Source organism: Lepisosteus oculatus, chromosome 2 (genome assembly GCF_040954835.1).
Source record: "Lepisosteus oculatus isolate fLepOcu1 chromosome 2, fLepOcu1.hap2, whole genome shotgun sequence".
NCBI classification, from domain to species: domain Eukaryota; kingdom Metazoa; phylum Chordata; class Actinopteri; order Semionotiformes; family Lepisosteidae; genus Lepisosteus; species Lepisosteus oculatus.
The window spans coordinates 66,823,395-66,841,590 of record NC_090697.1 but is presented as its reverse complement, the minus strand read 5'-3'; the positions used below and the strand labels follow the sequence as shown (position 1 = coordinate 66,841,590).

Genomic DNA, 18,196 nt, shown 5'->3' with positions numbered 1-18,196 from the left:
TTTTGTTTGTAAAATCTGAAATACTGGACTTTCCCTGTAATGATGATAGGAATTGCTTACAATGGATGTTATGTGTTATTCATTCTTTAGCATTTAAAAAAAAACAATCATTTTAAGACATGCACTAAAATCCTTACAATATGTAAAAAAAGCTAAGTAAAATGCACACAGAATAAAAAAAAGTTAAAAAAACAAAAACTACATGCTGTACAGTAGTTTTACAATTCAGGAATGTCAGTGGTGCCCTGTAGGACTAGGTCAGTTATTTATGAAGCAGTTTTGTTTCATATGCTTTAGTGAATTTTGTGACAAATGAAATAAAGAGCTTACTTATTTATGATTTAAAAATACACAAGAACAATTTTCATTGACAATGTTGCAACTGTTAAACATTTAAGTAAAAAGAGCCAGAAAGCATACTGTATATTTCACATATAATAGTGTGTGTTTAGGCTGAAAAAACATAATCTGCGATTTAATGGATATTTGTCAATAATAAACACCCCCCCACATTTAAGTGAATGTTTACTGTAATTTGGAAACATTGAATTGAAAAAAAAATATGCACCTTATCAAACCTTTATAAAATGGTCAATTTAAATTGTAAATGGAGTTTGCCTTATCAGTGGTGCACTGGTTAGCTTTGCTGCCTTGCAGTGCTTGGGCCCTGGATTCAATTCCAGAATTCAGGTGCTATATGCTTGGAGTCTGTGTGATCTCGTTGTGTTTACATGGTTTTCCCTTGGGTGCTCCAGTTTTCTCCTGCAATCCAAAGACTTACCGGTAAGTTAAATGGCTTCTGGGAAAATTGGCCCTGGTGTGAGTGTGAGTGTGTTTTTTTGTCCCTGTGTCTGCCCTGCAATGGACTGGCATCCCATCCAGGGTGCACCCTGACCTGCACTGTTGCCTGCTGGGAAGGCTCCGGCTTCCCTGCAACATGAATTGGATAAAGCAGATAGAAATTGGATGGATGGATTTTGCCAGATGAGTTCCAGGAAAAAAACTCTAAACTAAACTAAAAAACTCTAAACTAAAAAAAAATAGGTGGCTGCTAATTACTTTAAAATAACATGTTATATAATGCATTGAAAGCAGCAAAATAAAAATGTGTAAAGATCACTTACTTCCTTTTTCATTCATAATTATAGGAACATCTAGCATCCAGTATTGATAGGTACTTAAATTAAGGGTCACATTGATTTCATAAAGAACTTAACAACAAATGGAATTCAGAAACAGACTTCAGCAGTGATGTACAGTATGGGGAATGGTAATGAAGGGAAGTTTTAATCTTTCATTACATGATCTCTTATGAAGTTTCAGTTACGTTCCATATCACTGGCCTCTAAATTCTAAATCATCCATCATCTCAGAGTACAGTACCTGTGTTATTACAGATGGATTACCTGGTGTTGTGGATCCACAATAATTCTTATTGCTGTTTCCTATCTCCTCTTCTTTCCATCATTTTGCATTTAATGAGAGGCCATGACTCACCTCTGGGTCTATTGAAACAGTCTTTACCTGTCCATCAAGAGGAGCCAGGAGCAGTGTTTAGTTATTTTGTTTAGCTGTGATTTACTGAGATTGCCAGTACAACCTAATCTTATTGGTGTGCTGTTCCACAGCTTGGGTATCTCCTCTAAAGTTTCAGTTTTTGGCTACTTTTTGTTATTTTCTTTGGTGATATTTTTCTGCACTGGAACATTTTGTTTTTATACAACACGGACCTTGTTTGAAAATAGCAGTACAACATTTCATTGTGTGACTAAGATAAAAAAGGTCGGAAAAGGGTTTGTACCTGTAAAACTCATGCAGCTTTCTTTTAAATCTGTACTGAGGAATATCTATAGTATTTGTTCGTTGTTACTACTGTTGTTGTCAGCAACCAGTGTTAACTATTGTAAGTATATTTCAGTGTTCTGTTTTGTCCTATTCTTGTTTTTCATTTCCTCTGTTTATTTTTCACATCCACTTAATGAGGTAAATTAATATGACACAAGTAAATGATACTTTTCTTTTTGTAGTTATGTTACTGAATGAACTGTAGAACAGACACAATTCAAGCTTGTTCAAAATTCTTTAGAGAATTTTTCACAAATTTCCTAAAGCTACTGTATACTACAATCAGTTGGAAAGCTTTAACCCATATGTATCCAAATCTCAACTAATAGACAATATTATTGTCATTAGAATGCTAGAAACATTAAACTGTATAATTTCAAGTTTGTATTATAGCAAGGTATGTTCCAAATCTTTAATTGAAACACCAATTGGCTCTTCTTTTAAAATATTAAAAACATATAATAGTATTTTATCTTATGACGCCTCACTAACTGTACTTCAACCATGATTTAGATCACCAAGATTAACTATACTGTCAAGACTAATTAATTGGCCAGTATGGATCCAAGTAGGTGTTATTAAATTGGGTCATATGATTAGATATACTAAATTGTTGTCTTTTTCTGAATTATCTCATCAAACCTCTTCCAGAAAAATATTTTTTTTAATTACTCAAAACTCCTAAAACCTTTCAATTAAGTGAACTAAAACAAGGAATGGATAATTAGAGCAATAAACTAATGCAGGGACTAACATACAAGTGAAGGCCCGGACATTTTACAACCTTCTCAATGCAAGGTCAGGTAAGTCTTTTGCATCTCAGTGGACAGTCGATCTCTGTGCAGGGTCAGAGGACATAGACTGGGATACTGTGTGGCATAATGTTAATTATTCATTTAGAGCTATACATAAACTGCTTCAGTACAAAATTTTAAACAGATTCTATAATACCCCAGAAAAATTGAAAAAGATTAAGTGGCATAATACAGAAATGTGTTCAAAATGTAACACACATAAAGGATCACTATTGCACTTACTATGGTATTGTCAGCACATACAGTCATTGTGGACCTCCACAGTGGGGAAAGCTCTCAGGTACCTACTGTAAATATCTCAGTTTCACTTACTACCATTACATGTATCCTTGGTGATTTATCAAAGGTTAAAGTAGCAATTCAATATAAAAATACTTTCTTGACTCTGTATTTTTGCTAAACAAATAATATTGCAAAAATGGGTAGACAGTACAGGACTGTTGTACAAAGAATGGATTAAAGAGGCTGTGACACAAATTACATTTGAAAAGTTTCCATATAATTTACAGGGGAAACTTAATGAGTATAGTAATATTTGGGGCCCATTAGAGACATTCTTGAATGGCACTGGATGTTAAGAATATTAGTAGTAAGTTTTTGAATTAATATTTTTTTGTGAATGTAAGATTTTTTTTTTGTCTAATAAAAACAAAAAAGAGAGTGAAAAAAAAAATAAAAATAAAGAAGTCCTCCAAAGTTGGGTGGTGGAGGCAGGTTTAAGAAGAAAAAGAAGAAAAAAAACAATGCTCAATGTTTATTTTTCATTTCAACATACAAGGAGTCCTCATGAATGGACTCTTTATTCCAGGACTTCAAGAATGTTATTGGAATCATCTAGTGTCTTTTGATAATGTGAAATATTTCATACTTTAGTTTTCAATCCTGTTTTTCAGCTCCTCTATACATTTTAATGCCTTTATTTTGTATACTTGTAATCATTACTGAAATGTTGATTTCGAGCATCTATAGTGTCTGTGAAACAATCCAGGTGTTTTTAGTAAGATTTTATGAATGCCTTGCTTGTACATTGTGCCTCTCCTGCAATCCCAGAAATATCCTTTACAATTCATTTATATTTTTTGAAGTCTTGTACATGAACCCAACAAGCGTCTTCCAAAGAGTAAAGCTCTAAACAATGTGGAGTGTGGGTTTGAGTCTTTCAATGACACTTGTATTTTTGCTCTCATTGCAGTGGAAAGATAAAGCATACCAAGCAAATCCCATGGACCAAATAAGCCAGCTACTGCCATGTTGAAATTTTCCAATTAGTAGTTTTCGAAGGACAACAAGTGGCAAACCTCTCTTGCTCCACCACGAGCCATATTGTATTTTTCAAAGACCTAAACAAATGAGCTTTCAGTGCCAGTCCAGATCTTTATACTGTATTATGGTGTTTTCTTTCTTGAGATCAGCACCAAGGTCTGAACTTAACTGGAAGGCAAAATTTGCAGCTCAGTCGATCAGTCTTATTCTTACATACAGTACAGGTAACACCATCAAATGCAGAGCATTTTAAGGCATTTATTATTTTATTTTTTCTTACCCTACTATGAGAAGAGAAGAAAAAAATAAAGAAATAAGAAAAGTTGTCCGTATCTGAGTACAACACAGAAATGGCTGGAATGATTTAAATGTATATTTATCATGATTTTGAAAGAAACACACCATGGATGTACAGTATAGTGCATATGTTTGGATCCAGGATCACAGGTAGGTCTGTAATCTCAAGAACCTCTCAAGAACACCCACCCCAAAAAAGAGTGAAACCCCATTACCCCAAACAATAAGCACCCTGGACAGAAAGATCACTATAACAGACTAATTACAACCTAGGTCACACTATCAGCCCTGAAGTGTACAGTATGTAGTTCAGAAAGAAAATCTGAAATCATATTGTTAGCCAGCACCATGCACAACAGGTTCTTCTTATAGTGTTCACCCTGTCATACAATACATAACGCTGAGTTTATGCACAGAGCCCAACAGACTGTAGGTATAAAACAAGTTATGAAAGTTATGCTTAATCCCTTAAGTCTCAATGGGCAATATAAAGTACACTCTTCAAAACTGAAAGCTAGATGGGAGTTCATGCTGGACAGTGAAATTACAGGACACATAATTCCCTGTCTTCTGCACTGGTTGCAACTTTGGTGCACAGCTGGGGAACCTAGATTTCTGAGAAAAAGAAAGGGCTAATATGACATAAAACATAGATTTATTAGACAATGAAAGCACAATAAAAAATATCACATTAAATGCTGGTGCAGATTCAATGGTACGTGAAACATGTTTGTGGTCCAAACCATGCCGGAGATGATAGAGTAATTTCAATCACTGAGGAGGGTTATCACATGGAAAAGGCAAAGTTTGCAGTGCCTTATTTTGGTAAGGATTGAATCTAGTTGAGGGAATAATAGATTTGTGACTAGGAGTCACGTGTGAGAGGAATTAAAGAGAATTATGTGAAATACTCCAGAGTCTGTTGTGACCTTTTGACCTTACATATAGAAGAACATAGATATCATATCATAGAACTGGGATAATTACAATTTGCTCTGTGGCTTTACTACCAAACAAACACTAAATCAAATGCTATGAAGCATTTAAGTCTTTGTGTTGCCAGACAAGGGTAAACTGACCCTTACTTCTGTTTTCTGAATAAGTGAATAAGACTACAGTACTATGTTACGGTTAGATTTACTGTACCTTTATACAGTATGTAACTAATCCATGAAGATAAGTAAGCACAGCAACTTACTGTGTAAATGTCCTGCAGCAGCAGACCCTAAATTAAATAGAAAAAAAACTTCACAAAGCTATTAAAATACACATGCTCACTACAGAAACGATTAAGTGAATGAAGGGTGAAATTTCTCAGCTTTCAGCTATGATCAGTATAAACTTAAAGGGAATAAAACCAAGCATGTCTAAAAGCAGTTATTTATGACTCAATGTACACAGGCATAATATACATGTACACTGCTAAATAGAGATAGGACTGTTGCAAGAAGTGAAAAGTTAACAAGAAGTTGCCACTTCAGGATGCCACTGGGTTTGTCAGGTTTAAGGCTCATTTGCAAATGCTTTTACTTTATTGCGTTGTTTGGGAAGATAAGACTGGCCTCCACAAACCCCTTTAGATCATAGTCCTACAAACTAAAGCCAAGTAGCATCTTGTTTTGATATAGAAAACCAATTGTTACAAAAGGTCTTAAGTTAAGATATTTTAAGCAATTCATCTGCAATATGAAATTAAGTCATATGGGCTTGCGGGACACGACAAAGGTAACATTCATTAAGCTTTTTTATTATATGTCGAAGACAGGACCATGTCCTTCATAATTTAACAATATAAGCCACTGATGACCTCAACCTTTTGAGTGAGGTTTTGTCTGTGTCCTGCACAGCAGTGGTAATTGCCTTGGTAATAAATACACATCATAGCACATTCAATAGCTTGCTTTTCCCTATTCTTTGCTCAATGGTCTTTTTAGTTCTGCAGACTTTATTGGCAAGTTAGCTGGTGTCATTATTCAAAGTAACTTACAGTACATTTGTACCCATTAATACATGTGGGGAAATCGCTTTATTAAAATAAACATAAGGTGTTTATTAAGGGCATAGGAGCTGTACCTCAACCTTACTTTTTGAACCCACAACCTCCTAGTTATGAGTCTAGACATGTAACCACAGCTCCACACTGCCGCCTGCCGAAGGCTTGAAATGCTTGCTGCTGGTGAAGACTCCAGGATCACGCAGCAAACCTATTGGCCTTCAGATTTTGTAAGTCAGTCAAGCAGCTGATCACTTGCCTGCAGAACCTTCCCAAGGGTGACAGCCTAAGCAGAACCATCCCTTCTGTGATTCATGACTGATGACTTCAGTAATGTGTCACTTGCAGCTACACTGGGGCGCATCTCAATGATTACAGAAAGAAGTCAATTTTGACCACATTGCTTAGTGCTTGTATAAACACTTGTGGATGGCTTTTTAATCTTCTGCACAGCCTGATGTCTCTGTGTGAGGGGTGTGTGGGCCCATACATATTGTTTTTTCTTTTCACCTCCAAACCTCTTTGCGTAAATGTGATCCCACAGATGATGTGGAATGGTGGCAATGCATGCAGGGCTTCAGTAGTGATTTCATGTACCTCAGATATGAATTCCAAGACTTTCCCATGCCAAAATAATCAAGTTTGATCTGTACTTGAGCCTGATTTAGGAAAACACCACTCAGTCCTTGATTGCATTAAATGGAGTTGAGCCACTTGAATGGAAAGTGTCTTAGGGGCTACTGAATTACTAAACTTTGCAAATCTGGACCAGTTCTTATCACTATTGCAGTGTAATGAAGATGCAAAGCCTTTATTCTTGTGCACTAAGGCTGCATTAGGGAAGCAACAGATGTATAGAAACAGCGTTTCTTGTATTGTACCCTACTAAAGTGATTTCAGATTTACAGCATTAAAAGCTGAGCTGCTCAGACAGAAAGATAGCAGGTTTTGATAGGAACCTAAAGAAATTAACATGAAATGTATAGTGCCCCCCCTCCCACACACCCCAAAACTATTCATAGGAGAGATTCCTTAAGAAAAAGCAGAAAGGAAACAGCCAGTCTGATTTTGTAACCAACAACTTTAAAAAATCTATTTCAGACACTAGATTTCTTTATGCTTATCAATAAAATAACTCCAAAACCATAATAATATAATAAGAATAATGCTATCAATAAAAACAAAAACGCCACTGTATCAAGATTTTGCTTGAAAGTTTTTTTTACCAGAAACTATGCTCATCGTTATTGATACTGAAAGAAACTTGACAGGATATCACAAATATAATTACGTTTATGTTTGCGCTTCATTTGTTTTTGTGTCATTTGTTTTTTTAATCAGGCCGTTAAACAAAACTGAAAATTCAATAGGTTTTTTTTTAAAAAAAAAAAAGTTGCGTCTGAAGGTAAGTCTGTGGGGTATCAATTGTTTATCAATCTGGTTTCTCTTCTGCCTCTTCCTCTCTTTATTTCTTGTAGTTGCCAAATTGTATGGCCTGTCGGCCGTTGACACAGCGGAAGGCAGCAGGCTGGACCTCCCAGTAGTTGACGGGGTTGCTGAAGAGACTGATGCCATGGTAGAACGCTCTCTTCTTGCCAAATCCCACAGGGCAGAAGTCATTCACGTCCACACGGTCGATGTTATTGGCATGTAGGTAGACCACCTAGGCAGAACGAGGCAAAGGTTATGGAAATTCACGTCACCTGTCCTGTTTATAGCAATGATCTTCAAACAGAAGTCTGGCAGGGTTTCTGTAAAGCACTGTTTCCCACATCCAACATATAAAACCTTTGTGGTTTTATAAATACCCAGGTTTTTAGGTGAATTTAGGTGAATTCCTGCTAGAAATTTGAACACACAGTATTTTGGGATGCTTGAATGTGCTGAGTGGGGTTCATAACAGAAGTTCAGGAGGATGGTTAGATCCTAATCTCACACTTCTGCCTCCTTACTTAAAGAATGAAAGTCCCACACCCAGGATTTCCCTTTGCATATGTCTCTAGCCCCCCCCCCCCTCCCTCATCTGCACCCCTGCAGCAGCTCCCTAGCTCAATCCTTACAGTAGTGATGGGGGTTTGGGCAGTCTGTCCTCACAGATAGGCTACCATTTCCTCAGCTAGGTGAGTCATGTCAAATACAAGTCCACACATTTCTTCCCTCTGTTGCTTTCATTAGGATCTCACTGAACTACAGAATTAATTGCTTTTGTGCTGCAGTTTAATGAACATGTTTTAACAGTTAAATATTTAATTGTGGGGATGCACAGGTGAGAAGAAATTAGTTAAACCATCACAATAACTGATTTTTAGGTATAAATTAAATCTAGGACTTGGCAGAATTTTTATTTGCAGAGCCCTCTTTTTCCACCCAGCTATACCATGATACACCATCAAGTGCTGGACTTGTAATTTTCTATTTGCAGGTGGGCCAACATTTAAATGAATCCACATTTCATTTGTCTGAGTGCCTAATTTACAATTTTGGAATTTGTAAAAATAATACATGTGAGTGAAGTTCTAACACCTTGTGCATGGTTACAGGCTGCTGCTAACTTCTTACTTTGACCAACTTTAGAAGAATTTAAAATAATGTATTTTTGAAAATGTTTACTCAAGCAAGAAATAAGAAAATACATAAGTTAAAATTCACATAGTTTGTAAAAATAAAACAGAAGATTCATACTGCCTGTGGGTTTATAAAACGCTCTAGCTGAATGAAACAAAAGCATGTAAGACATGTGAAAAGACTAGTTATCTGTTAATCTGTTAACATGTTAATATTAACATGAATAGTTTGAGATATACTGTAGATAAAGATAAATGAATAGTCAAGAATTTCTCTCAGACACACGAATGTGGTGCTATGATGCTGCAAGCTGTTCTGTTTGGCTGTGATGTATTTCTTGTCTGTATTAAAGACAATGTTTCTCTGTCCTCACCTGCAGGTATTTCATGTCTGGCAGACCAGCAGGAACACGGGACAGGCGGTTGTTGTCCAAATGAAGTTCTCTGAGGTTCGGGGTGTAGGCCAGACTGCCATTCTCAATCATGCGGATATGATTGTATCCAAGACCAAGCCTGTAAGAACCGTGAAAGGCCGTGATGACGAGTAAAATTTCTTTCAGGCTTATTTCTGATAGGGAATATCCATAAAGCACGAGCTGGAACTACACCCAGGATGAGACAGCAGTACATCACAGGGCACACATGGCTACCTTGACTTCATAACAACAAACAAAACCAATGATAATAGTTTGGTATAAGTTTATTTAATCTAATAGGATACCAAAGCCCTTTACATGTGACGGGGAATGTGGTGTCACACAGTATGAAGTTTCTTTGTTACACTACTATGATGTAAAAAACGTTTTTTCCTTTAATACAGTACAGTATCTTTGTGACATTTGAAATGTGACTCTCAGCCTCGAGAGTCAGTTTATAAAGAGCACTGATTTAGTTCAAATATAGAGGTGTTATATAAAATAAATTCCAAATTTGTTCAATACATGAGATAAAAACAAACTTTGGTATCACTGGTAAATTGCATTACGTTGCAATGGTTTCTATTAAAATCGGAACTCTTTGGGGAGTAGCATTGCAGTTTCATGGAGCGATCGCAAGAGGGCAGAAGAGCACCACAGATTATTTTTTGTATCCTGCATGTACTGTAACATGGCAATACTCATCCAGCTTTGTGAAATCTAAAAGGAATCTTTTGATATAGAACATTTTTCTAAATCTAATTGCAGAGGTTCACAAGAATAAACCTCCCTAAAGACAATGGTAAATTGTCTTTTGTTAAGCAAAATAAAAAAAAAGATTTTAACAAATAATTTTGAAATATTATAACAGTTTGAAAGGTAGAGCATAAAGCTCTGAAGGTAGATCTTGATACAATATGAAGTTGTAGTATGTACAGAATTTAGTATAGCAAAAGCATGGGATACTGTAATGGCAAGGTAAATCAGTGTAAAATTTTTGGTATCACTACAAGATTACCATGGTGGAATTTTTAAGTTTATCTACAGCTACAACTATGCAAAAGTGCATTCATACTAAAACACATAAAGATCTGTATTTTTTAAAGGAGTTTGCACACACAAAAATGACTTGTCATATGCAAATGCAAATAATTCAACTTATTCAATGTTTTCATTAGTATTAATAATTAGTATAGACCAACAGAAGTATCTTGACATCTTGTGTGCTTTCTAGTAAACAAAGTCCGATAGCCTCTCCCCACCTTTAGGAAAAATTTCCTTCAGCTTAGTGAGTCACACCAAAAACACTCCACTTACAGTACAGTATTTTTTCCCTCTGTTGCATGCATTAGTATCTACTGTAACACAACTACTGAGTGGCTTGAGTGGCACATTGAATCTATCAACAAAATACATTTAAAAAAAAATAAATTCTGGGAATTTTCTGTTTCATTGCTTTGATTATACATGCAGAACCAAGTAAAACTACAGGGGCACTGTAGGGCACTTATACTATGGCTCTACAGTACATGGCTGTGTTGCAGTATTAGCTGTACCTGTAGAGGGTTTTGTAGCGGTTGAGGTCCTCCAGTTCGATGGCCTGGATCTGATTGTGATCAAGGTACAGCTCGTGCAGGTTTTCAGGCAGATCTGAGAGACACAGGGAGACAGCCATAGTGACACAGGGACACAGGGAGACAGCATTTGCACAGCTCGGTGGGACAAATAATCACCTCTGATACGAAATGCAGTTCAAACAAAGGATAATGCAAGTGGGAAGAAGTTAAAACGTTCTGAGCATTAAGCAGAGCAATGTGGCCATTTGTGTCAATCTACAGTCCAGACGGAGTACATTCAAATAGTGAGCTCAGTCAGCAAACTCCAGTGTTCCATGGATATTTCTTTTTTCTCTTTTCAAAAGATACTCTAATCACGAAATTATTACCTTTGGGCACCCCAGTCAGTTTGGCCTCAGAGATGCGAAGGTAGTTCAGTTTCAGTCCTTTGAAGGCTCCAGGTTCAAAACCACCGTTCTGCAGAGGGTTCTGTCCCATTTCTGCACGGGGAAACAGTTTTCACCAAAGGGACTGCCATTCCACCAGTTAACAAAAAACTGCAAATGGAGTATTTAAATACTGTTTGCTGTTCCACTGCTAGAATGACTGTCCCGGTTATTCAGCCTTCCTGGATCAAAAATGTAACCTCTGAAATTGTATGATGAAGAAATAACATGCTACGCAGGACAGAAAAATCTGGACAAGGTGTGCATCCTAATGATTTGAAACAAGACAGTGGAATGAGCTGTATCTTCCATTATAGACCCACATAATGAATAATTGTCAAAATGGCTTTCTTAGTACAAAAACACTTTATTCTAGAATTTGAAATAAGAGAGAAATTCATAAGTCATAAGTAGGCTTGGTGCTATGAAACTAAAAACCTAAGACGAGGTTATATACATAATTGTTTTATTTAAAGGAACAAGTAATAGGTTTATTCCAAGCTGAAAAGAGAAGAAAACACAACATTTTGTTTCGTTGTGTTTTTTTTCTTCTCTTTCCAGCATGGAATACACTTATTACTCATTCTTTTGCAGCTTACGCATGCCGACGCAGCTACCCACCTGAATTGTTTTATTTAATATGACTTTGACACATACTAATGACTTCACTGGTCCAAACATTGATTAGGAAGCATCTCCACTTAGAGAAAGGAAATACTGATTCATTGCTTATTGTGAGTGTATTTATTATTAAAATAAATGTGTCTCTAATGAATTTTACTGGTTTTAAAAGATATTGAGATACTGTGTATTAATAAAGGAACATGCTTTGGACAGTCAAGAGCTTTCTTGTCTTATTCTTATTCATTCTTATCATTAATGATAATTAACATTTTAATTTACTTCAGTGAGCAGCAAAAATATACTGTACCTCAAAATAATCAAAATAATTATCGAATACTAACTTATCACTAACTCATGTCGTGGAGATAAAGAATCATCAGGTCTGGGACCCCCAGGGGTTTCTTTTCTCCTGCCGGGAGTTTTCCTTTTCTCCGTGGCCATGTGTTCTACTGTTATTGTTATTGTTATTGTCAACCACTCTGTCATTCTGTAAAGCACTCTGTGGTAAACTGTTAAGAAGGGCACCATAGCAAATAAAAGATTGGTTTGAAACATACCAGGCTTAGCTAGAAGTAATTATAAGATCTGAAGTGAACTCTTGGTTGAAACAAACAACTAATGCACGTCTGTTCGAAAGCAATATATTACTGATTATTTTGTGATGTATCAACAGTTTTTTACTTATTATTATGACTGCTGATAATTAACATGTGATAGTGGTGTTATTTTAGTTTATGGTAAGCTAAGTTTAAAATAACGTTTTAAACTGCTACTTGTGGTTCACTTTTGTCTCATAATAAGTGCCTGAAGGTTTTTAATGTGCTGCAAACTTGGACAAACTGCTGTGTCACAGATAGGACTGCAGGGACTGCACAGAACAGAAAACCTCATACTGCCCAACAGTTACAAATTCTAAACTCAAAGGTTATTTGCCACTGCATAAATGTTAGACTCAAAACTTCTATTAAGTTGATGTTATGTTCCTTCCCGCAGAAATACACAGCCTAAATAACTGTGTACTAATTTCACACAGCTCTTATCCTGGGTCAAGAGACTCGGGTGTCTGAGACGTCATCAATGCCTGTCAGGGTAACTGCTTGTGTTATTGGTTAATGGGCCAATTTGAGAAGACAAAATGAGAAAATTAATGTAAGGGCTTGAAATCTTATGAGAAGATTATGGAGGTATCCCAGCCATTGGAGGGACTCACCAATGCAGTTCATGTTCAAGCCACTGAATGCTCCCGAAGGGATTTTCTTGATCTGGTTTTCATGGATGCGGAGCTCCACCAGGGAAGATGGCAGGCCGGTGGGGATCTCTGTCAGCTGGTTCTTGGAGAAGTAGAGCTTCTGAAGGCGCTTCAGGGTGGAAAAGGCCTTGGGGTGGACCTTGGAAATCTTATTGTTGATCAGGACCAGAGCCTGAGAACACATCACACTAGATTATTTTTCTTCATATTTGCATAGTGGAGGCTCTTGACCTAAGCAACTAAAAATATATGTAACCTTCACTTGAAATTACCTGGAAATCCTAATAGGACAATGATCCCTTTATGTTAACACCTCAGATGAGGGGTTGCAAATGATTTTATAGCCTCTAATACAGCATATTACTACAGTATTGAAACAGTGTGGTAAGAAACAACCTGGTGGGAGCTGATCCTTTCGTATAATTAATTGCATTATTAGCAAAACCCAGTTTGTTCTCATACTTTATACTGTACAGGAATAAATATTTATTTAATGTACACCTGGGTCATCTCCATTCTGGAAGATGTTTTATGTATTGGATATATGTTCGGCACTGTGGGCAGGTGTAACCCACTTGTGCACCCTTATACCCCTTTCAGAACAAGTATTCAAACAAAACAATATCTACATACTTTAGATATGGTTTGGCCTTGTGTCCTATGGCATCATGGTGCCATTCCTTATATTCAACAAACAATTATTGTTTATTACTGTGAGTATAAAAACTAATTTTCAATGGAATGAAACTAATGGGAATTCTTGCTAATTATAATGTGCACAGCCCATAATGTGTTTATGTTGGCCTATTCATATTGATCCTTGTGTTATTTTGTTATGTACACCTTGGCAGTGGGAAGAAAGGATGTTTCTGCTGGAAATAATAACAAGGAGAAAGGACTGAAAGAGATCCAAAACAGCTACCAGAAATAAAACTTTGAAGAAAGCAGATATTGTACACACTTGTGCTTCATAAAGCCCTGCCAAAGTCTAGCATTTAAGATGCATAATCCCAGTTTTTTTTCCCCCCATTTCATTCTTAAACAGGCCAGACTAAATATTGTGTTGGACACAGCTCCAGCATACTGTAAATCTTGTGTATGAAATCTTTATCTGAACTCAGGGCCATATACTCATTTTGACTGAGTTCATTCAAGTCATGCAACTTACTATACTGTGGGTACTGTATATAATCACTTTCATGGTAATGGGTAACTTAAATAACTTGTATTTTTTCCTTCTTTAATTTAGTGTGGTTTTCGTTTAATTTTTATTCCTATCATTTTGATAAAAACTCAAAAGATTAGACTTTTGAGTTTTTAAGTTGGAATATATGGGGATTTTCCCCCAACTACAGTATGTTTAGAAAGGGCATACACTGATATACGTAAGTAGTATTATGCTCTCAAGAGATAGCACCCACTACAGCCCACCTTTGCTGGTAGGTGACCAGAGACGATAAAATGCGTTTCATGAAACTCCAGAACCTTGAGCTACTGTTTCCTTAGCAATGCAAACTGCTTAAAAATACAGTTTAAAAGTAATGGAGTCCTATGCAGTATATGATTCAAACTCATGAAAACATTATGTTTTCATAACTACATTATATTTTTTTCCACTGAATCTGGCATAAAAGCACAATTAGAGTAATTGATGTGTGTGAGGTTTTGTTTAATTTGATTTTGGTCCTTTAGCATGAGGATTAACAATAAGAAACCTTAATGAAACACTGACAGAAGCTCCTGATCTGTTCTTCGGGTTTCTTGTTAAGACAGCCCCTGTCTGTATTTTGGAAATAAATTACAAAGTAAAAGTCACAGGAGATATGCAAAACTCAAGTTTATAACAGTGTGCCTTACATAGAGGTTGTGCAGTCCTTTGAGGTCATTCTCTTTGATCTCAGTGATCTTGTTGTTTTGGAGGTCAAGTAAAGCAGTATCTTTTGGAATGTCCTTTGGAATAGCTGTCATTCCTGCGGCGAAACAGAAGAAAAGCAGAAGTTATCATTGCCTTCATGGCAAAATACTGAAGCAATCCATACTGACTTCACATTGTTAAAAAGATCAAATCCCTACACTCCAGAAGAATTCTGATTTTTAACCAAAAATGACTTTCTGAATACACCATTCCAAAGGTTGACCTTGATGACAGGTATAAGGATGCCCAAACCTAGTCTATATTTGTAGAGATCCATTTTATAAAGAAGCAGTGGGTTAGAGATCCAAGAACTGCAACAAAACACCAAACATAAAACAAGAATCACAATCCATCCATGTTTGACAGCATGGTCGTCTTTACAGAAATTGTTTACTACTTACAGTTTGCCTGCTGCATGGTAGTGCCTAAACTACTATTGGGCATACTTATCTTAATAAAACAGGGCTCTGCAGAATGTTTTTTAACATTACTGTATGTCTCCCACTGTTGTGTTCTCAGGATTTTTCTGTAGCTTCCATTATTTTAAACGGAAAGAGAAAGCTTTTGCCTGGAGTGGCCAAATCTTTCTTCCACAGCAGAGTAAATAAACTGCAGATGGTGCGGTAGAGCAGTACTACACTGATCCATTTTAATATTGTCATTGCATCTCATTCAGCCTTTTCTTTGCTTGATGTGTTCATTAGTTGGCCAACACTAGACATAATCTCCATAAAATGAACGAGATTAAATACAGAACCCATAAAAAGAATCTAAAAAAAAATGAAATGTCACAAAACTGTTTTTTGCTTTAATTTGTATCCCATTGTACAAAAATGCAGAGGACTTGATTTTTTGCTACCCCACACAAGCACTGTTTAAACATACACTCTGAGGTTGCTTGGCCTCATTTAACTTCCTTGAAATACTTGAATAATTCCAAAGTCAGTATAAAGTAACAGTCACACATTGTATCCTTCAACCAGCTAATAGAAACTTCTCAAAGAATATGTGTTTCTTCTCTGTTTAAAATAAGAAGTAATATTATTTCTACTTTATTTTTCCATTTGATTATTTTTCCATGAATACAAACAAATCGGTTTTGATGGAAACGGAGTACAGCAAACCTAAATGTTTCTAGATACAAGAGAATCACAATATAGCCAGCAGCCATATCACCTTGCAACTCACAACTGGTAACCCACTGAAGCTAAGCAGGCGTGAGCCTGGTCAGTACCTGGATGGGAGACCTCCTGGGAAAAACTAAGGTTGCTGCTGGAAGAGGTGTTGGTGGGGCCAGGAGGGGGCGCTCACCCTGTGGTCCATGTGGGTTCTAATGTCCTAGTATAGTGATGGGGACACTATACTGTAAACAGGTGCTGTCCTTCGGATGATATGTAAAACTGAGGTCCTGACTCTCTGTGGTCATTAAAAATCCCAGGGTGTTTCTAAAAAAAAATAGGGTTGTATCCTGGCCAAATTTCCCATTGGCCCTTACCAATCCTGGTGAGTGTTCTGGTGCACTATGGCTGCCGTTGTATCATCCAGATGGATGCTGCACATTGGTGGTGGTGGAGGTGCTATATAAGTATAAACAATTAATATACAGACAACCCCTTGGTTGCGATTCAGAAAAGTGTCTTAATTGATATTTTGTGGCTATTATTTGCTTGTTTTGAGGAATGGCTACAGTATATGGACAATGACTTCAGCATTTCCCTAACAAACCAGGAGGCATTGAGGTGTAAACACAACGAAAGCCAGGAGATAATTATAGAAGACCTCGAGTCCTGTTTACTGTACAGTACATATCCAAGATGCAGTGACTAGTGACTATTTTGTGGTATAAACGTGGGGAGGTCTTCATTGAGTGGAAGATACGCACACACATTAACATGTGTGTCTTCATCATCTTCATGCCAATAAAATTGTTGGACGAAGACTCTTTCAAGTAATTCTGTTTCCGTCTATTTTCATGTAGTTTGTTTTGACAAACATAAATATATATTTACATGTCCATGTGTCATTCGACTTTCTGAGGGAAAAAAATGTTTCTAACCCAACAAAGCATGCTTTGAACACTTGTTATACACTTCATATGGAATGGTCTTGTTTTTCTCTCCCCCAAAATCTTTGTCAACTATAGAAGTGGCATTGTTCTTTGCAGAAAAATGAAGTGTCTTGCAAATCAGTGGGTGGCATACAAGACATATGCGTCCACAACATTTCTTTGGTTTTGCCTGTTACAACATCAATCAGTCTCCACTGATCATGGAGGTCTGTTAGTGGGAGCAATGTTAGACATCCTCTAGTTGACTTGTTAAATAATCTGCCGTATGTTTCACAGATGTTTCCAAATGCACCCAATCAGAAAGGTGGCAAAACTTGTACGTCAGCAAAACTCTTGCCTGCTTGAGAACAGTGTTCTTCAAGGCTGGTGTGAAGAATTTTGAGCAGGACATCCCAGTTCAATGGTTCAGGTTCCTGCATAGGAAGTGTTTCTGTTTTAGATGGACAAGTGTTTATTTTTTTTCCTATCTTAGGCAATCAAAACAAAGAGAGATCAGAACAAAATCAATTATTTTCCAGTTTGACCTAATTCATCACCAAGCAGATTTAAATGTCTCCTTGCATTAAATGCAGCTCAGTAACAGAATAACATTGACATATTTACTTATTTAGAATTTTCTAGAAAAAATTGAAAAAAAGAGTTGCTGTATGCAGAGCACAATAAATAATTAAATGTATCTTCTCTATGACTTCCTTAACTAGTTATACGTTATTGACTTATGTGATATTTTACTGTACATGCATTTTTCTTATTAAGACTGATGTCTCATCTTCAAATTTGACATACATTTTTTTAAATGAGACTTACTGTAGTTAAGAGAAGTTTTGCTTTGAAGCTGTGTAACGTTTTCCATGTTTTCAGGTTTAGTGTAACTATTTACAGTCCTACAAAATGAGTATTTTGAAAATAAGGATTCTGTATTTCTCTGTTCCTAGCTTTGTTAAAAAAATACTCTACTACTATTGATTTTCTGTTGCCTACTGACATGCTTACTGAAACAAGACTGTGAAAAGTCCTTTTAGGTGGTATGAAACCATTATAAGCATTATTGGTTGAATCCAAAAAGCTGCTGTTTAAGAAACTAAAAGTCTGTTTTTCCTGTAGTTTTACCTGTACTTGCTGTTAATAAAATATTTAACAGCTCT

At 36.4% G+C, this 18,196-nt stretch overlaps 1 protein-coding gene across 5 annotated transcripts in view; it reads right to left on the bottom strand.

Moving 5' to 3' along the window:
* Window positions 1-4,858: 4,858 nt before the first annotated feature.
* Window positions 4,859-18,196, bottom strand: part of bgnb (biglycan b) — a 51,034-nt gene continuing 37,696 nt past the window's right edge. For all 5 annotated transcript variants that reach the window (XM_015343000.2, XM_015343009.2, XM_006625612.3 and 2 more), the window contains 6 exons: window positions 14,926-15,038; window positions 13,030-13,240; window positions 11,139-11,249; window positions 10,750-10,843; window positions 9,152-9,290; window positions 4,859-7,876 (listed from right to left, as the gene is read on the bottom strand). In XM_015343000.2, coding sequence (XP_015198486.1) covers window positions 7,679-7,876; window positions 9,152-9,290; window positions 10,750-10,843; window positions 11,139-11,249; window positions 13,030-13,240; window positions 14,926-15,038 — 866 coding nt within the window. In that variant the 3' untranslated portion in view covers window positions 4,859-7,678. The remainder of the gene's footprint in view (window positions 7,877-9,151; window positions 9,291-10,749; window positions 10,844-11,138; window positions 11,250-13,029; window positions 13,241-14,925; window positions 15,039-18,196) is intronic.